At 50.6% G+C, this 20565-nt stretch overlaps 1 protein-coding gene across 3 annotated transcripts in view; it reads right to left on the reverse strand.

Annotated features, from left to right (window-relative positions):
- Positions 1 to 2580: 2580 nt before the first annotated feature.
- LOC102741650 (NHS-like protein 2) overlaps positions 2581 to 20565 on the reverse strand; it is a 71522-nt gene continuing 53537 nt past the window's right edge. Inside the window, exons 5-8 of one of the 3 annotated variants that reach the window (XM_081808670.1) lie at positions 18753 to 18916; positions 15204 to 17531; positions 13402 to 13534; positions 2581 to 12577 (exon numbers count right to left, since the gene is read on the reverse strand). In XM_081808670.1, the coding sequence (XP_081664796.1) occupies positions 12253 to 12577; positions 13402 to 13534; positions 15204 to 17531; positions 18753 to 18916 (2950 nt within the window). In that variant the 3' untranslated portion in view covers positions 2581 to 12252. The remainder of the gene's footprint in view (positions 12578 to 13401; positions 13535 to 15203; positions 17532 to 18752; positions 18917 to 20565) is intronic. The other 2 variants (XM_081808668.1, XM_081808669.1) reach the window with 2 other exon arrangements.

A 20565-nucleotide genomic window follows, 5' to 3' on the forward strand; every position in this document is an offset into this window, starting at 1 on the left:
CAGTTCTCAGGAGAGAGCCAGTCCTCAGTTAAGGAAGGTATTGTGGGGGGCCCTCTGGGTTGTAGGGCTATTGATCCCTAAAACCTAATTGGGGTTCCAGTGGGCACAGCTGAAAAGGACGGGAGGGAGGGGAGCAGTGGAAAGTTGAGTAGCAGAGCAGAAGCTTAGAGCAATGTGAAGGAAGTACTGAGAGAAAAGAGATGACCAGGGGCACCTGGGTGGCTCAGTTGTTTAGACGTCTGCCTTCGGCTCAGGTCTTGATCCTGAAGTCCCGGGATCGAGCCCCACATCGGACTCCCTGCTCAGCGGTGTGTCTGCTTCTCCCTTAGCTCCTCCCCCTCACTGGAGCAGGGGTATGAAGGCCTGCCTTTGGCCCAGGGCGGGACAATTCTGATGGGTCCGTGTGATGCCAGAGGTCGCTGAGGCTCTTTGGTGCCTGCATTGCTGCCCCTTTCTCCTTCTACTGAAGCCTATTTCCTTCCCTCTCTCCCACAGATGTCGATCCCTAGGGCATTCCCTAATAAACATCCTGCTCACCAAACTCCACTCCAGAGTGCTTCCTGGGGGGGACCCCAACCCACAACTACACCTTGATGCAAAGTTCACAGGCTCAAATGCCTTCAGGGACGTACCAAGCAGTATAAATGAACGAAGCTGGTTGGGTTTACTGCAACAGGGAGTGGTGGGGGACTAGGTAAACTGGAGAAATTGTGTCCCACCTAAATTTTTAAAAATTGAAAAACAGGGAGGGGCACCTGGGTGGCCCAGTCGGTTAAGCATCTGACTCTTGGTTGTGGCTCAGGTCATGATCTCGGGGTGGTGGGATCGAGCCCCACGTGGGGCTCTGCACTCAGCAGGGAGTCTGCTAGAGATTCTCTCTCTCCCTCTGCCCCTCCCCCCACTCGTGTGCACACTTGCTCTCTGTCTCTCTCAAATAAAATAAAATCTTTTTTAAAAAATTGAAAAAGAAATCGTGTACTCCAGACAGTGTGTGTGAGCTCAATCCAGCCTGCAGTCTTCCTATTTATGACCTGTGCTATATTATTTTTTTTATTTTTTCAAGATTTTATTTGTTTGTTCGTTTATTTATTTATTTATTTAAATTTTTTTTTAGGTGGGCTCCACACTGGGCATGGCCTGAACTCATGACCCTGAGCTCAAGACCTGAGCTGGGATCAAGAGTCAGACGCTTAACCAACTGAGCCAACCAGGCGCCCCAAGATTTTATTTTATTTTGAAGCAATCTCTACACCCAACGTGGGGCTCGAACTTACAGCCTCAAGATGCAGAGTCGCATTCTCTAGTGACTGAGCCAGCCAGGTGTCCCTATGACCTGTGCTTTAAAAGTGGGTTCTCGGGGCGCCTGGGTGGCTCAGTTGGTTGGGCGACTGCCTTCGGCTCAGGTCATGATCCTGGAGTCCTGGGATCGAGTCCCGCATCGGGCTCCCTGCTCGGCGGGGAGTCTGCTTCTCCCTCTGACCCTCCCCACTCTCATGTGCTCTCTCTCATTCTCTCTCTCTCAAATAAATAAATAAAATTTAAAAAAAAATTAAAAGTGGGTTCTCTTCTTGGTCAATTAATATACCATACCCTGCCTTTGACATGTCTTTGGTGAGTTTGGTCAGTGTGGGTTAGTCCCTAAAAAGCTTCCCCAATTCAAGGTCTGGTAGCACAAGGGGGCCCTGACCCTGCCAGGATGACTACTAGACTCAGAACCACAGGGTCCCACTGAGGTACTGCTTGCCACAAGGCCCATCTCAAGCCAGCCTGTCTCTGGCCTTTATCTTAAATCCTAACATCTACCATTTTCTGAGAGTTGCCTTGGCCCCTCTCCCTTCCCTTGTGAGCCTTCTAGGTTGTTTCCAGCTCTGTTGTGTCTTTTTGGAAGAACAGCCTGGTATTGTCAGGGGACATGAGCTAACGTAAGGCCTGGGGAGACAAGGATGTCGGCTGCAAGGGCCTCAGCTTTACATGCTTGGGCCAGTGGGGAACAGAGAACAAAGCTCCTTTCGGATGCGAGTTGACCCTGAAATATAGCTGTCACTACTTGCATGGTGGGATCACACCCTTTTTTGAGGGATGGAAGCGATCTGGGCCACATCTGGTCTGTGTTTTTTTTTTTTTTTTTTTTGCCCCCAGCCCAGACTCACTCTGGTCTGCCCTGCTGGATGGCTTCATTGAGCCAGAGAACAAAGAGGGAGTGCGTGCCCTGAGTACGGTTGCTATGGCAACCTCCTCCTCTCCGGAGCCTGGCAACGGGCTGCCCACTTCACCAGAGCCCCGCCTCATCTGCGGCCCCTTGGTGCTTCCATAAGCAGTCGCATCTGAATCCCGGAGACGAAGTCCTTGAACACGAATTACCTGCCTGGGTAGCTTAGGTTTACTGCTGGGGGGGCCAGGTGCCTGCAAGACACCACGTCCTGCATTATGGGCTTTGGGCTCTCAGGGGTTTGTGAGAATCAGCCCCTCTGTGTGTGGGCCCCACACTTGTGCAGTCGGTGACACAGGCTTGTGACCTGGGCTTAGTGTCTGAATAAAGGCATCACTGCTACAATGAAAACCAGAGGGTGAAACGGAAAATGATTTTTAACAGAAACAATTTATTCTGAGAAGACACAAACAGCTCTAGCTTTATAAAGAATACACTTCAATTGCTGGTAGCAAGCCAGTATGGAATGCTGAAAGAAAGAAAGAAAGAAAGAAAGAAAGAAAGAAAGAAAGAAGAAAGAAAGAAAGAAAGAAAGAAAGAAAGAAAAAGAAAAAAAGAAAGAAAGAAAAGAAAGACAAGGAAAACCCTTTGTCATATCACCCCACAGAGGGCTTCCTTCCATTTTGTGTTAGAATTCTAAAAAGGATTGGGATGATGATCTCTCCTAGTTTCTGCTGCTTCTTGAAATTTTTATCCAGGGACACTGTCTCATCACTGGGGGAATGGCTCTATCTCCGCCTTCCAGTTTAGGATACTGGTCTGTAAATTCCTGTCTCCCTTATTTTTCTTTAGCGCGTTGTTGGCACTTCGTAAGCCCTGCACGCTAACGTAAGAAAAGTCTGTCTGCTGACTTATGCACAGTAGGACTAGGCAACCCTCCTTCCTCATTTTGCTTTTGGCAAGTGTAGCCCTTTCGCTGTCTTAGAGTTCAAGGCATAAGCCTGGTTGCCTTCCTCAGTCTGGCAATCTTCTTCTTTTTGATTTTTTTTTATTATGATGTTATGTTAGTCACCATACATTACATCATTAGCTTTTGATGCAGTGTTCCGCGATTCATTATTCGCGTACAACACCCAGTGCTCCATGCAGTCTGGCAATCTTAAACCAAAGGCAGAAAGAAACTGTTTCACGGATGTTTTCACATAGGGAGATCCTGAAAGGTACTCACGCCTCTGACTTTTTAAAATTTAGTTTTCAGTAACTGGGCAGATCCCTGGGCTCAAATGACAGGAAGCAAGCCGAAAGGTCCTTCGAGGCAATTTGCTTCGATAGGAAAAACTGCAGCCTCAGAAGTATGTCTGAGTGACCGAGTTCATATCGAATTAAAGTCCTAGCGCTCTGTACGTCAGCCTGTCCACAGTTGTCACAGAGGAGTTTCTTCAAATGGCTTCTTGAGAGAAGCCAGCACAAACCAGCCTAAAGAAGGTTTCAAAAGACAAGAAAAAAGGAAATGCCTCAGGAGCCGCACACCATCCCCTTCTCCTTGACCAGACGTAGACCTGGACCAGAGAACTGATGAGAACACTGGATGGAGTGAGTGCGTGTGTGTGTGTGTGTATGTGTGTGTGTGTGTGAGAGAGAGAGAGAGAGAGAGAGAGACATTAGTCAATGGGGGCCTTCACAGTCCCGGGGGAGAAACCATGCTCACACGCTCAGGCACCCGCCCTCGTCAGTCATGCCCCTCAGTGCTTCTATGAGCAAATGTGAAAATGCGAATCTGAGCTTTAGACTCCCAGGTGGCATGAGAGGTAGAGATGGGAGCGAGATGGAGAGAGTTGTGAGGAAACTTTAGGGAATCTTCTTCTTTTTTTTTTAAAGTAAGGTCTAGGCCCGATAAGAGGCTTGAACTCACAACCCCAAGATCAAAAGTCAGATGCTCTATGGACTGAGCCAGCCAGGTGCCCCTAGGGAATCCTTTTAAAGGTTCAGAAAGCAGGGACACCCGGGTGGCTCAGTGGGTTAAGCGGCTGCCTTCGGCTCAGGTCATGATCCCAGGGTCCTGGGATTGAGCCCCACATCGGGCTCCTTGCTCAGCAGGGAGCCTGCTTCTCCCTCTCCCTCTGCCTGCCGCTCCCCCTGCTTGTACTTGCTCTCTGTCTCTCTCTCCCTCTCTCTCTGGCAAATAAATAAATAAAATCTTTAAAAAAAAAAAAGGTTCAGGAAACAGGAGGCGGTGGTGTGCCGCATGCTTGCTGGGTGTGGTGCTGCACGGGGCATCCCAAGGAGTCCATCCTGGGGCCTGGGGGCCCAAGAGGCAGGGGGTTTAGGCACGTAAACACTGTGGGCACAGAATACTTTCTATACCTCGTTGGTTTTCTTGCTGGGGATAAGTCTAGAACAGATCCAAATGGCATTATAGAGAATGGACACATGGATATTCTGGGTTTTAAAACCAACCATGGGAACCAAGAGGTCTGGTGATTTTCCTAGGAAATTGTAGACTGGACTGGAACCTCATGGCCTGGGCCACCAGACTTTCCAGAGACAGCCTTAAACTCACAATGACAATATGGGGCAGGGCAGGCCAGATGATCCAGGGCAGGGGTGCCCAGCCACAGTTTGGGAGACCAGTGATGGGACAAAAGAAATAAGAAAAGTCAGAAATCCATTCTTCCCTGCCAGTTTACCCCAAACTCGAGGAAGAAGAGGCACATTGGATGACCAAGACAGGAGGTCTGGAAAAGTGAATGAGGGTTTCTACACCAAGGTAGTCAGTGAGAGACAGACAGAGGGACAGAGAGACAGGGAGAAAGAGAGAAAGAAAGACCATGATGAAGAGCACCCTATTAGAGAGTCATGGGTTGACATATGCAGCCCTTTTCCACCCACTTCTGTGCAGACTGGTGTGACAGCGTAGTAAGTAGGTGGGAGGGTAGCGAGCCCCAACATCCAGCATACAATTTAGTTATCACATGGGGCCAGTCACAGAAATGCCTGTCCCAGAAGACTGTCTGGACCAGGGGTCAGTAAACTATGACAAGCAGGTCAAATCCAGCTTGGGGCTTTCTATGGCCCAAGAGCTAAGAATGGTATCTACATTTTTAAAGTGCAGTAAAACAAAGAAAAAAAGAAACAACGACAAAGAAGAATATGCTACAGAGACCACGTGTGGACGTCAAAACCTAAAGTACTTACTCTCTGGCCCTTTGCCAAAAAAGCGTGTCAACCCCCCGGGTCAAGACCCCACCAATCTCTGAGCATTCCTGAAAATGGAAACCAGAGGAGGTCCAGTAGAAACAAGGGAACGATGGAAATAACTGGAAATATCACTCCATGTGACTAGCATGGCCCTAAAGGGACACTGACTGCAGTTCCACAGAATAGTAAGGTATGCATGAACCATGGAAGGAAGCCCAAGAATAGCTAAAGAGAGAGTCACACTAGGCAAAGAATGTTCCAGAAAAGAGAATGCATGCAGAGCTCAGTACTGATTAGGGAATTCTGTAATTTTCTGGTAAGATGGAGATAGAGTTTGAGCCCAGGGATTGACATAACATCAAGTTAGGTGAAGTTTCTAGAACACAACTAAGGATCTCATGAGCATCTAACAGTCTGAAAATATCTCATAAAGTTTCAGAAGGGAAGGATAAAGTAGATTCTAGGAAAGCCTACACTGGTTTGCCCTACTTTAAATAAATACCAATTACAAAAGTTCACACTAAAAAGAAGTAGAGATATTAGGGGACATTGGATTTTTTGTTTCTCAAAAGAAGTCGCCAGAAGATTCCCCCACATAGGACGCTTCTCTACCAGAAAGTGGAATTTGATCTACAAAAATTCATTTCTCAAACATCTCTTAGGAAAAACAAAGTAGGGAACATATACTGAATTTGGAGGGGAAACGAATGTTTCTAAATTGAAAATGAGATTTGTCTTCAGATTCAACTAAAGAAATCTTGAGCATTTTCCCTTAAAGCATAGCTAATTAGTTCACTGAAATACCCGGGAAATTCATGTGTCGTAGAAGTAGAAGCCAGCCGTGGGTCCTCTCTAAATGCAGTCCTTTAAATGAAAACACACTGGGCCCAGAGGCAGGAGACCTGGGATTGAGGCCAGACCCTCCTACTGTGTACATGACCTCGTTTAAGTTATTTGACCTTTCTGGACCTCATGTGTGAAATGAGAGGTTGGTCCCTTTCAGTTCTAACATTCCGTGACTACAGATAAATATAGAAATAAGAGAAATACAACAACCTAGAAATAAGAAATATTCCCCAGAGTAAGCTTTGGAGTCCGTAGAAAAGAGTAGCAATGAAATATAATAAAAAGAATAAAATTTTAACTACTAGCCAGAGTTAATATATCTCATTTAAAAATTAATGAAAAGATTTGTCATTTACAGCTGATTGGGAGAAGTCAGGACATACAGACTGGTATTTCATCACCATCATACATACGGAGGAAGAAATGAGTTCAGTGTGACTTATACAATGAGCACAATGCTGCGTCCGCATGCATAACATCTTATAAAATTGGACATAAAAAAAAAAGCTGAACACCACATAAGGAATAAGTTCCTATAAAGCTTGGCATTAAGGAGAAGCTGAGAGGGGTTAACTGGCTGTTCCAGTTCAGATTTTGTTGGTGGATTTGTTGATAACAAATTCCACTATGTAGGCAAAATCTTAAAATCGGAGCCCTCGTCGAGAGCAGCCACCACGGTGAAGATAGGTATTTAAGGGTTGGCAATACCAAACAAACAGAACACTTCTTCCTTTTTCCTATTCGTGAATTACAAAAAAAAAAAAAAAAAAAAAATTTAAACCTCTAAACAGGTCAGATGTCCTGGCTAAGTCAAATCAAGGGTTTTGCAGGTTAAGCAAGTACGTTGATTCAATCTGATTGTTTCTTAACACCAGACAAATGTATACCTGACCAACACGAAAATATACATCACTTGGCCAGACACTGATCACTCTAAGGACAGAAGAAACGACGGGAAAGGCTGGAACCATTTGGACAGTCGTGGCTATAGTGATTCAGGGGCTTGAAGAAGTAACGTCGCTGGAACACACACACACACACACAGACACACACACACATACATATCCCAGGGCTGCGGCTGCTGCTGCTGGTTCCGAGATTACACTCTGAGAACCACTGGCCTCGATTTTGGGCTTTGCTGAACAAACATATATACGTATTTCACACAACCCATTACTTATGCAAAAGTATTTTTGTTACACTTATTAAAAGCGCCTCAAATATTTGTCGCTAACCATTTACTACTGTATCCCTATATAAGTCTGTTTCAGAATATTCTAGAACTTTATTTCATGTCATTGTTTAAATTACAATTCTTGCTGCCCTTTGACGGAGGCAGCTGTTTGTACCTCTTTCCCACTCTCCTGTCCTCTTAGATCCCTAATATCTTCATGACTTAAAGCTGAAACACAAGCAAAGGCTTCGGAGGGACTGGGTGCTCTGGCAGAGATCTGGTCTCTCTCACACCAAGCGCAAGTGATAGCACAAAACATAAATAAGGGTAGGGGAAGCAGAGGCTTGTGGTCAGTAAAGCTGTACCTCCGGGAAATTTAATAATCACCACCAACACCGGGTGACCGACATCGATCAGACATCGATTGGACAGTTTCACCTTTCACGAACAGGACGCAGTCTCACAAACCCTAACGCCTTGTGTTCTTTTACTAAAATGATTAGTATGACTTCCATTCGTGTAAAAACGTCACTGTACAATAGCGAGGTTCTCGGCCTTCCGGGAGCCATTTCCGAGAGTCTCTTGGTAGATGTGGTCCCTTGGTCCCTTGTCCAAGAGGACAGCACTGGGGATCAGGCCTATGTAGCCAACCACCAGCAATGTGATAAAATAATTCCGGGAGACTACAGCATTTTCTGTCTTCTGGAGTTAACGGTCAGGGAATTTGGCCATTCCGTGGTGAAAAATACACTTCGGCAACTAATCGGTGCCTAACATCCTACAAGTAGAACTTCAATTCCTTTGGCTTAAGGCTTTTCCCCTGTTACAATGCAAGTGACCCTCAAAAAAGGTAGCATTAAGCCTCACAATGTCCAAGTAAAGGACTTCATCTCTTTCCTGAGAGCATGTTTTTCTGAGTGAGGAGAACAAACGAAGAGGCACTCAGGAGGGTTGGTTCTGGGAACCAAGGTCTGGGGAACATGGAGCAGAAAGAGGAGAGAGAGGGTCCCAGTGGCAGGCCTCCAACTTATCCACAATCTTGCTGAAGGGCCGCCCCTGTCTGCATCCCTACCGAAATGGGGGCTGACTTGCCAGTCGGAGCAGGTTGCTTGGAAATCAACCATGTCTTCTGATCATATTGAAGGCTCTCTGATGTATAGGCATACAAAGGTTGAGAGCAGTGGAAAAAGAGATGGTAATAAGATATCTGGTGCAACGGCAGATAGGGAGTTATTGGAGGAACCACACTTGCGCTCGGGAAGAAGATAAACTGATATTTATAGAGTGCAAAGAGCAGGGCTGGCCCGAGGGTAAGGCACGGGGCGGCCCCGAGAGCGGGCGCCTCATTCACCTCACTCTGGTCCTGGCCCTGGCAGATCCGATTACAGTGAAAGCTTTCTACTGTGTTTACACACTTGGTGAGGTTGGAAGGCTACTCCTCTGGTGAGGAACAGAGCCCTGGCCATGAACTCGTCTTTTTTTAGGGGATGATTTGTTTGTGAGGAAGAGGGCAGGTGCATGGACACATCTGCTCAGACAGACAGGTACAGCGGGATCATGAGCTGATCCGTGTCATCTAGAGAGTTAATTAAGATGGATGTCCAGTGAAATGCGCATTGTCAGCCTTGTAGAATCTCCTCCATCTTTGCACATTCGAAGTAATGCCCTCGGACCAACTGGTCGACTTGTGGTCATTAGGCTAAGGTGAACTATTTCGCTGCCTGTGGTCCTGCCTCCTGAAAGGGTACGCGGGAGGCTAGGGATGCAGGTCACGGGGGTTGGGGCTGAGGGACAAGTTGGGGCCCGGTGGGAGGCCCAGGCGAGAGATGAGGCAGGCAAAGGAGGGGAGGCACCAACGAGGCTTCCTGTTGTACCAAGAATGGCTTGCTCTCTCCCCTCAACATTTGAACCACAAATACGTAATCAACACCCACCTAGAGCAAAGCACTCTTAGCTACCCATTAACCAATCCTGGGGACGACTCTCTCTACTCGTGACTAGACTGAGGTCAGCCTAGCAGAGCCACCTGCTGCTACTGGCTGGAATCAGAGCAAACCAGAAGGATGGAAACAACTTCAAATGGAAGCTGACCTCCTGGGGCCAACTTCATTTCACTTGAACCCCTTCTGATTTCCACCTTCAAAACCTGTTATCATTATTATCTGCTCAAGTAACAGAGGCAGCAGGAGGTTCTCTGAAAGCCTGCCTGGAGGGGCTTGCAGCCTGTCTTCTCTAGCCTTAGCAAGTAGGGGTACAAGGCAGCAAACACCGTGCTGTGTGCCTAGGTGGGAGAGAGAGCTGGTGTTATGATAATCACAGGGGTGAGAGATGTTGCGTGTTAAGAGCAGGAAAGATGTTTGGTCTTACGGTCCTCAATGACTAACAAATTCCACAGTCTGGCTGTTTGTTTGGGATTAGGTCCCCTGCTGCAAAATATTAAAGGAACATTTCTAGTCCTCGGTGTTCCCTCTGGCCATACAATCACTGCCCCAAATCCTCTTGTGCTAATGAGAAACACCACCGGGAATTTCAGGGCCATAATAATGATGCAGAAGACGTTATAAAAATCCCAGGTATACAGACTACCATAGAGGAAAGCAAGACTCAAGGAAACGTTAAAACCTAAAGGTGTCCGGTCATTCAGCTTTAGAACCTTTTGGGAAAACCACCAGAGATAGCAAGGCGAGGGGAGAGGCGAAACCCACTAGAAGTAGCAAACGAGAAGCTTCCAGAAAAATCAGCAGAAGTAACAAATCCTATACTATGTGAGTCTCGTATTCGGCTTCAGAGTTGAGCTGTTCAAAGTGCTTCCCCAGGAGAAGGCCCTGGAAGCCTTTCACTTTTGTTAGGCCAAAGCACAAACACCCCTTCACTTCCCTACGGAGGAAAATATTTCTGTCTTTTGGAATGCTGAGGCTGGGGCAGACGAGTGTGGCATTCGTATGTAAATTCAGGCCAGGAATGAGTTTTATTTGATGTCAGGCAAACCCCCTGAAATTCGATCAGGACCTTCGAACCAAATAGTTGGGATGCTTTCGAAAGCAACTGGGTTCTCGCTGCTTATTATTTTAAGTGGCCTCTGCCTAAACCAGGGGCAAGTGCGGATCGCGCAGAAGTTGGTGAGGCCGGCCTGTACTCAGAAGTCCGGAATTCAGAACTGTACCAACCCAGGGCCTAGGCTGAAGGCTTCTAAGCGGCTTCCAAGTCTCCTCAGCTCTCAGGGTAGCTTTTCAGCTGCTCTGCCTGCTAGAGTGTGGGCAGTGGAGCTAAGAGCTTGCTTCTCATTGGTGAGCAAGGCGGCCTATCAAAATCAAGAACTGCTTGTCTCTGGGGCAGTTTTTGCAGCCTCCAGGAGGTTGGCCAATGAATCCGTTGGTGGGGGGATGGCAGTGGTGAAGGAGGAAGGGGTCCAGGAAGCAGGCTACAATTTCCTTTGACTTTTCTTTTCCCTTCTTGGGAACGGGGACAATTAACCCTCCATGACTGGTCAGCCAGTTTTTGTTCAATGCGTCGTCTGTTTTTTCCCCCCAACCTCCCAGCGACCAGACATACGAAAACCAAATGAATCACTGCTCTTGACCTGTTTAGAAAATTGAACTGACAAGAATAGTTAGTGCCTATAAGCTTGTGTGTTTGTGGGAGGGGGGTCACGGGGATTGTTCTGGGGCTCTGTCAGCACCCTATTTTCCCCAGACCATCCACTCCCCCACAGCATAGTTAACTGAAAGTTGGTCACAAGGTGGAACCTAAATGGCCAAAAAAAAAAAAAAAAAATTAGCCCTTTGTGTGTGTGTGTGTGTGTGTGTGTGTGTGTGTGTGTTATGGGCCACAGCAACTTGCAAGGCAGCCTTTTAGGTTTTGGATATATCCTTTTTTAGTCCATACATTCTCGGTTTGGGAACAGAATAAGACCTCCTTTAACCCAAACAAAAGCAACCACAAACCACAATCTAAACTGAATGGAGGTGGACAAGTTACACTTACTTTCTCTCCTCCTTGAGCCTTTGATGATGCTGTTCCTTCAGCTAATTGCTTCCTGTAATGAAGGTTATATGCAAGTGAAACGAGGGTTCTTAGAATGCAGCCTGAGCTGGGCACCGATCCTAGCTCTCATTGTGGACAGACCCTCGGAGAATGTCACGGCGCACGCGCGCGTGCGAGTTGCCTCGGCTAGATCTGAGAGAACGCATGGCTGCCTCGTTTGCTCGCTGAACTTGGTTCATCCAAAGCAACCCAGTCCTGACTTTTCCTAGCTAAAGGGGGAGGGGAGTCTACATGTTTATCGGAACTCATCACCCTGTTCTCCGCGTAGACAATCCAACTGAAAAAGGCATGAATTTCAAGACAGAGTCACATTCATATTTTGCATGACAAAAGCCAGCCAATCAACCCCATGCTGAAATAAGCGTACACCCGCAAACCTCTCTGAGGGGGGCTTCGGAGAGCAAGACTGTGGTTTGAAGAGGCCTCAGAGTCTTTCTGCTTCTCTACACAGGGCCATCAAGGCCTTGCCCGGAAAGTGAATAATCGGAAAACCCCCAGTCTCGGCAGCCCCAGTCGGCCCTCGCACTGTGCCCCTTGGTGACAGGAGTCAGGGACGGATTTCTCCTCAGGGCACAGCACTGGGGGGAAGAAGGAGAAAATCTGTCGTCAGTAATGGCAAGATCGTTACACGTATGACAATGCGAAATGTCCGAAGGTGATTAAAGTGCCTGATGATTTCAGTTCTAGGTCGAGTGGCCTCTCTCCTGCTGTCCAGGGGGTGAATGAATGGAAAGGACAAGTAGGCTCTTCTGTTATTTCCACGACTCCTTTTTAAAACCCTTTCTCTTCCCCTTCGTCTACTCAAGTCTGGTGACTAAACCCTGTTTGCTGAACCCGGGCCTTAGGTACTGGGGTTATCGGTGGTTTCGTAGTCTTTTGAAAATTGTGCAATAATTCTCCGAGCCAGTGGGTTAGTGGTCTTCAGCAGTTCGGCTGCTGAGGGGCGGGACTTTGGAGTTGCCTTGCTTCCCCTCTTCTGTAGCAAGGCCTTGAAGTCATCGTTTCTGCCAGCATCTAGGTTGGCACCGCCGCTTGACCCGGGAGGGGTAGCTGACTCACCGACTGGAGAATCAGCTGGGTTCTTTACTGGTGAATGCGAGCTTGGTCTGCCGCCGCCGGCAAAGGCCTCCCCAGGCTCTTTCCAGCCAAGCAGCTTTCTTTTGGACCTAAAGAAGAGAAAGTTTGCTCTGAGTGAATTCAACGCGGCAGACATTTTCCTAATGCTTCATATAACTTCCCGAAGGCCAGTGACATGACCTGGGAGCCTCACGGAGCAGCCTTGCGAGCAGTTGCGCTGACCAGCACGCGCTCTCTCTCTCTCTCTCTCACTAGCTGCTAAGTCCTCAGAGTCCCCTGTCTGGCTCCCTGCCTGTACCCTCCTTTCAATACCCACAGCTGGAGGGCCTGCAGGCTCGACCATGCCCTGGTTCTGGGACCGAGGAAGAATTTAAGGAGTCAAGGCTTGTAGCTCGGTGACTCGGATTCAAGAGAGCCCGAGGGAACGGGCCCTCCCGCAGCCCTGATAACTGGGCTCTTTCTAGTTTTTCTCACCACCAAGCCCCCGCTCTGTGCCCCTGTCCAAGAACGGGGGTCCCCGTCCGGTCCCCCTTTGCCTACGTTCCTGCTCTGACACCCACCCGGCTCGGTGCCCCACCGCGCTTCTTGCCGAGATGGGTTTGGTACAAGGAATGCTGTGAAGGGTTAAATGTCTCTGTCTGTAGACAGAGCTGCAGAGAGCAGATGGAGCCACAATAGGCCTGCGGTTGCTAGGAGACGAGGGGCCTCTCACTCGGCACCTGGTCCTCCCTTCCCGGCCCCTCCTCCACGTCACCCAAAGATGTCAGCGAACTGCATCTGCGAGGTCTGGCACTGCCGTTCCCATGTGTGGGTATCTGCACTTAGTCTCCAGCTTCAGTGCTCATGGCTGCTCAGAGGGCTCAAAAGGGAAGGCATTAAGGAGACGTTAGGAATTAAGAAAATGGGTCTAGACCTGTGTATCACAGTAAACAAATCTTCCGTTGTGCGAGAAGCCACAAACACGTCCTCATCGTCTTCGGCGATCCATTCGGCTGTTTTATCGCTGATTACACTTTTTTCTTCAGTGCTTGGTTCTGCAGAGCTCCCTAGGCATAAGAACCAGAAGGAATTAAATACTTGGCCCACAGGAGTTAGGACAAAGCACATTCTCACCCATGTACCTCATTTGATGTTCAAAGCAAGTCTGAAAGGACTGCTGGGCAGAGACCCTTAATGTCTCCATGTTGCAGAGGAACACGATGTTCAGAAGGTTCATGTTTTGGCCAAGGTGGCCTGAGTGGTGAAGATCAGCATGGGTCCTTGTTTTCTCATGCCTTTTCCATTACAACAGGTTGCCAGAGCATTTTCTTGCTTTGAATGCATCATTTTTAAAAATCAAAAAAGCTGAGAGTAATCTAAAGCAATGACTCAACCAGTAGGTGGGAGTGGGACCTATCTGAATCTCAGAGGGAGCCTGTGGAGTTTGACAAAGCATATTCTAAAATTACCTGTGGGCTTTGATTTGTTTGCCTGTTCTAGTCCCTATGATTTAACTTCTGTTGAAAGTCCAAATCAGCTTAAGGAAGGTCATAAGATGTTGTTTTTTTGTTTTGTTTTGTTTTGTTCTAAGATTTTACTTATTTACCTGAGAGAGGAAGAGAGAGAGAGCATGGGGTGAGGGAGGAGCTGAGGGGGAGGGAGGGGGACAAGCAGACTCACAGACTCTGCACTGAGCAAGGAGCCCGACGATGCGATGTGGGGCTTGACCCCAGGACCCCGACATCTCAGGATCATGACCTGAACAGAAACCGTGATGGAGCCACCCAGGCGCCCCAGGAAGGTGATAAGATTTTGATGTTTGGTGTTAAGGGTTCAAAAAAGGGATGAGAAACACGGATGGATGTGGAGGACAATCTATTAAGTGAAATAGGCGGTCCACAAAAGACCAGTGCGGTGTGATTCCACTTACACGAGCTCCCTAGAGAGAGGCAAATTCATAGAGACAGAAAGTAGAAGAGTGGTTGCCAGCGGCTAGGGGGAGGGAACGGTGGTGAGTTGTTTAATGGGTACGGACTTCAGTGTTGCAAGATGAAGAGCGCTCTGGAGATGGTAAATTTCACGTTAGGTGCATTTGACCGCAATGGAAACAGGAAAGGGGCATGAAAAAAAAAAAAGACCCCCCAAAAGGACGAGAAACATTATCCAGCCTCGTCTTATTGTCCTGGGAAGAGCCAGCCTCAACGAATCCCAGCAAGTGAGCGCCCTTTCCTCCAGAAAGCACTAAGAAAGGGTGCCGCTGGAAACCTATGCTACTCTTTCAGAAGCCTGCGAGCGGGCCGTCGCACGGGAACTCAGCCTGGGAGGGTACGGAGTCCCGTGCGTGAAACTAAAATCAGCGTGGCTAGAGAAAAGTGCTGTCCAGTGAGGCAGAGAGAGAGTTCCTAGGGCGGGGGATGCGTGCCTGACTAGGCAGATGGGCTCCTAGGGTCCTAGCGGGCTAAGACCTAGTTTGATTTTATTCTCTCAGTCCTTGGGGGTTCCAGGGTGGACCGGCCCAAAGTGGGCCTTGGAGATGCATCCCTGCCTGGGTCACTCCTGATCCCAAGGGCGGCGAGGCCTCTTTGGCAGAACCCCAACCCTCAAGAGATGCCTCCTACTGACCCGGCTGTCCTGGACTCAGGATCATTATTGGGGGGCATCTGCTTCCGTCTCTGGCACTCTATGCTCACCGTCATCTTTCCTGGGATTGAAAGGAAAAGCCAGCAGTTTACTAACCTAGAGGACTTGCCTCCCTTTCACCTTCAGCCTGCAGTGGTGAAGTCGTCCTCGTACCAGGGGACTGCGGGTGGTCACTGGTGGGGGGACCCTTGGCTTCTTCCTGCAGGGTGATGATGGGGCTGAGAGGCAGCCTCGGTTCGGCCCCGTACGCCTCCATGTGAGCCGTGGGTGAGGTGAGAGGCAGGTACAGCACGCTGGGCTTTTTGGGGACGGGAGGTGGGATCTTGCCTTTCTTTCTCTCCGCTTCCTCCTGGCTCTGCAGGCTGATTCTTTCAGGCAGGGCTCTCGCCTTGGGGCCCCCGTCCTCCGTGGTGCCCTGGGGAGGTTGCTGTGTTCCTGAGAAGAAAGCACCAGAGGAACTGGCAAAAGGTGTGAAAGCGAGAGACGAGGGCGCTGGAGGCTCCCCGGGGCTTCTGCCCTCGGGGAAGCTGGAGGGCTTTGGTTTCCGCACCACCGTGTAGATGTCTTGAGGGAGTGGCCGCGTGTGTTGAATTGAGCTCTTGGGGGTCATGGCCGAGGTCGGCGAGGTGAGTGTGTACTCCTCGGGGACCGATGGTGGCTTGGGGACCAAGCTCGGAGGCCTTCGGGCCACGGGGGGCTTCTCGGCTATGGGGGGTTTCGTCTTTCTCTCTGGCAAGGTGAAGACTTCCGCTCCTGTGTCCTCAGCATAGTCTGGGCTCTCGATGTCATCTTCCGGCTCAGACTTGCTGACTGACCTCAGGCGCACGGAACGGAGGTCGGACTGAGTGACCATGGGCATGACGGGCTGGTTGGGGCTGGTTTTCTGGGCCAGCTTGGCCCCGAAATTTGTATCTGAGTGATGTCGGCTCACCTTGGTTTTGCTTCGGATGGAGATACTCATCCCGGACAGATCCAGGTTGGCTGAAGAGGTCAACGGCAGGTCAAACGACAGCCGTGACTTGGCAAGTTTCTCCATCGGCGAGGTCGGGGGCAGCGACGACTTCCTCTCGGGTACCACCGGACGCACCCGGACGCCGCCACTCGGAGGGGGCAGGTGGCCCAGGGTCAAGGACATGGAGACGGTGGGCGTTGGTGTCTCCGACTGGCTGGAGTATCCACTGGAGGGTGACATCAGCCCGGTGGGCCTTCCTGGGGAGGATACCTCCCTGGCCTCCACCTCGATGGAGAGTTGGGAAGGCGTTGTGGCTCTGGACGTGCAAGGGGAGGCGAGAGACTCTGAGCTGCCCTGAACTTGGGTGCACTCGATGACCGTGGTGCCAGTGGCAGTGCTGGAGCTGGACAAGGACTGGTAGGTGTCGCCGGACTTCCAGTCAGCCAGATACCAGTGGTGGGAGAGTTGGGTACCTTCCGGATCTCTGACGGTTGGCACAGCTGGGTGACCCTGAGCATCGGGGTGGGATGAGGGACGTCCTTGGTGTTCCAAGGAGAGGCAGAGGCTCCTGGGCCTCTGGTCCTTGGGCAGTGCTGACCCACCTTCCGGCGAGAGGGCCTGCTCATCTTTGACGAGCGAGACACTGCGCGTGGGTGGGGACGGCTTCTTTTTGGCCTTCCGGAGCGAGATACTCTTGGATCTCTGCCTCCTGTGCTGGGCCTCCTGTTGCGCGCTAAGGGAGGCGATGTTGTCGGCACTGTTACTGCCCTCAGAACTCGTACTGGCGTAAGGCAGGGCACAGGCCTCACTGGCCTTCTGTTCCTCCTTGTAGTCCACATCCGCGGCGCCCGAGTCCGTGGGCACAGACAGAGACCGCTCCCGGAACCTGCTGGACCCCCCCGGGCCTGTCTCCAGCCTTGAGGTACCACTGGTGAGGAGGCCGATCTTGGAGGGTCGCTCTGATGCTTGCCTTCGTTGAGTAGGGCGCTCAGAGTAGCCAGCTGACCCACTGCATCCTGCAGGGTTATCACGAGTGACAAGGAGGGTAGCGGCCTCCTTAGGAACTAGAGGCGGCAGTGCGCGCAGAGGGACCCAAGCGTTGCCCGAGGAGGGATCTCTTCCGTTTTCACCCACTCGATTGCTCTGGCTGGCGGCACTTGGAGTCATGTAGGTAAAAGTATCTCCCTTCCAGGAAGCAGAGAACGTCGATTCTGTCGGCCCGTTGCAAGAACTGGGGACGCTGTACACCATTCCTATGCTCTCCATGCCCGGGGCTTTGGTGACACCGCGCACTTGGAGCGCTTCCTCTGGGTCACTAGAAGGACTCCTCAGTCCTGGGGAGGTGAGATTTGGGAACTGAACTTCCTGACCAACTGCCACTCTTCCATGCACACCTTCTGGGGCCGAATGACTGGGCCTGATGTTCGAGGTGGCGGTGCGGGCCACGCTGCCAGCCGGCCTGTTGCCGTGACCTGGGGAAGGTAAACACAGAGAGTTAGTGCTGCCGCCAGGGATCCCCCTTGAGGTCCTCGTCTCGAGACAGGTGCACCAAAGTCTTGCCAAGAAGCATCTGCCAACAGCTTGGTCAGGATTCCTTGGTTCTTCCTCTCCCGAGATGAGGATGCTGGGGAAGTTGGGTCCTTGCCCATCACCACATGGTGAGTCACGGGGTGCCTTGCCCTTGAATTGTCCCGGAGGCTGCCAAAGCCTTGCTGGCTTTAATTATTCCTTTTAGAGCTCAAGTGGCGTGTGGGGCTACCTGGGGGTTTTTTTTTTTCCCCCCCAAGCTTTCAGCCCAGGCTCACGAACGATCCCAGACCTCAGTGCTCCTCCTCTCCTGAGACGAGAGCGGGGGCTGGGGACCTGCCAAAGGACAGCGCCGTGGGACTTCCAGCCCCGGCAATGAATCTGGAGGATGCCACGGGCGGCAAGTTCAGAGCCCGGTTGCATTTCTGGCACCTGGCCCTTTTTAGCTTTGCCACACGCGAGGGACTTGGGATGACCCACAGATGTGGGGAAACAATTCCGATGTCCAAAATCCCCAAAGGTTTTCTCATCCACAACAATCCTTACTGTCACATCATTGCTGCTACTACGACTATAATAAATTTATAAGAGCAACCACCATTCGTTGAGCACCCACTATGCACTGGGTGCACGGTAGGCCCATTACATGTTAACAGCTCTAATCCGCCAGCTTGGTGTTGTTATCCCCAATTTGCAGATGAAGACGCTGAGGCTCAGAGAGGTGATGCAAACTGGCCAAGGCCTCATGGTTTTAGTAAGTGGAGAGGCCGGGACTCGCATCCACATCTCTCTGGTCTGCGCCCTTTGGCTGGCCTCCATTTAGTAGCAGTAATGGTTCTGTTAGGATGGTGCTTTTCATGATGATTCCTGCCTTGATCTATTTGCCTAAATCTGACACATACGGCTATATTCCATGTAGAATGGGAAACAATAACATAATGAATTTATTAGCCTGGGAAACCTGCTTTCCATATTCAGTTGACGCCCTTGACAAAGGGCCCTTGGTTATCCTTAATTACCACATGGGTTTTTTTTTAGGGCATCCAAAGCTCCCCCCCCACGCACACGCACACGCACACGCACGCACTCTGAATCATTCCTGGGGGGCAGGGCTGGTAGAAGTGAACAAGGGGAAGGGTCTGGGGCATCAGCTGTGGTGGGGTCACCTTGGTCTCGCTGGGAAAAGTTAGAGAATCCAATAATGGTCCGCCTCCGCCTCAGGGTGGATTTGGGGTTCACGGCTGTCTCTGTGTTAAACAACGAGTGTCGCAAACTTGCGTGTTTATCAAACTGTTGCCCTGTAGCCAAAATAAAGACACTTGGGTGCATCCTGGTTTCTGTTTACAGCACAGTGGAAATCAGTCTGAGGTGCACAGAAGGGATGACGGCAGTAGCGATGAGCATGAACAGAGTCCAGGCAAGTGGCCCTTCTTCTTCATCCCTCCCAATTTGGCCCCGGGCACCCGCAGCCCTAAGACATACATGTGGGCTTTCACAGGTCGCACCCTGGGTCACCTGCGAGTCCTAGGTGGCCGAGAGCCAGGGCTTTCAACCCTGGCTGCATATCAAATCCAACTGAGCAGCTTTTGAAACCCTAGTATCTGAACCCCATCAAGGACACTGAAATCTCGGGCTGTAGGACCCCGATAGAAACATTTTTCTTGAATTCCCCAGATGACTGATCATTCAGATGTGCAGCCCGGGGTGAGAACCACCGGAGTAGAGAGACAGGTTGAGACTAGATGTTGCTTGATTGTAATCGTTTCTCAAAGAAAGCCTTTGTATGGGCCAGTAAGGACAGGGCCTCCAAGAAGCTGCCCCACTGGCCCCCCACCATCCAGGAAGCAGCCTGCTAGTCTGTCCTCCAGTCACCTGATCACATTTTATCAACATTCACCCCTGTGTAGTGATTGAGATCTATTTCTCTCGAAACCCTGGGTCAGTCTTTGCTCCAGGGGAATTGCTGGGGCAGGGGTGGGGTGAGGCATGCTGTTCCCCGCGCGCTGTCTCTCATTCCGCAGCGACAGCGGGCTCACCAGACCCTCCCCTCTCGGCCCCGTGGCTGCATATGTAACCCACTGCCCACCCTGCCCCCAGCAAGGGGCTCTGCGGGCAAAACTCAGGGCCAGGCTCACTGAGAGTAAGGTGGAAGTTTAAAGACAAAGCGCCCGCCTTCACTTGGCGAGTCTCTCTTCCCGGCCCTCATTCCTCCTGGTGCATCTCCCTAGGCTCTGAGCTCTGCCTCTGATTTGCCGAGGGGATGCGGGTGGCGCCGAATGCCCCCGTGTTCAGGGAGAGCTACCACACGTGGCCAGACCTGCCCTCATGGCCTTCAGCAACTTTTTCTCCAGCATACCACTGGCCAGTGCTGGCTCCCAGGGGGCCCCTGGTCCCTTTAAGTTAGGAGGGCTTCATGTCATCAGGTCGCTGGCCCTATCTCCTTCTGAAATGACGGACCCTCCTCCTCTTCCATGTACAGCTGGTGGAGTGTGGAGCATGAGTTAATAACGGGCATGGTCTAGGGTGCCCCGTGCCCCCAAATCACAGCCAGCTGAGCCGCATTTGCCTTGGTCTCTTTCTATTACTTCCCTTCTCAAACACTTGCCGCACAAGGTGAAGAAGCCCACCTCTCTAGCAGACCGAGTGTCTACTGGAAGTGCCACGAGGCCCCAGCTCTGTGTCCCTGGTGGGATCCTCCCTCTGACCACCAACACTACAAACCTCACACTTCGACTCCGACTCCTATCTGGGTGCTACCAAGCTGGCTTCTGGCACGAGAAGTTCTCTCTCCCCAAACGAAACCTAGCTCACAAACTTTAAGTTCCCACGGACGTTCCGAAGAGCCCACGCATTCACAGAGTCCTAGCGTTTTCTGTTAAGAGGAATTTGTTTGCTCTCAAAGGGGCTCGGTTAGCGTGGCAGTGCCAGGACAGAGTGAAGAAAGAGCAGTGAGAGCCCCCTCGCCTGCATGCCTTCATC

This window comes from Leptonychotes weddellii, chromosome X (genome assembly GCF_054177405.1).
Source record: "Leptonychotes weddellii isolate Sample4059 chromosome X, ASM5417740v2, whole genome shotgun sequence".
NCBI classification, from domain to species: Eukaryota; Metazoa; Chordata; class Mammalia; order Carnivora; family Phocidae; genus Leptonychotes; species Leptonychotes weddellii.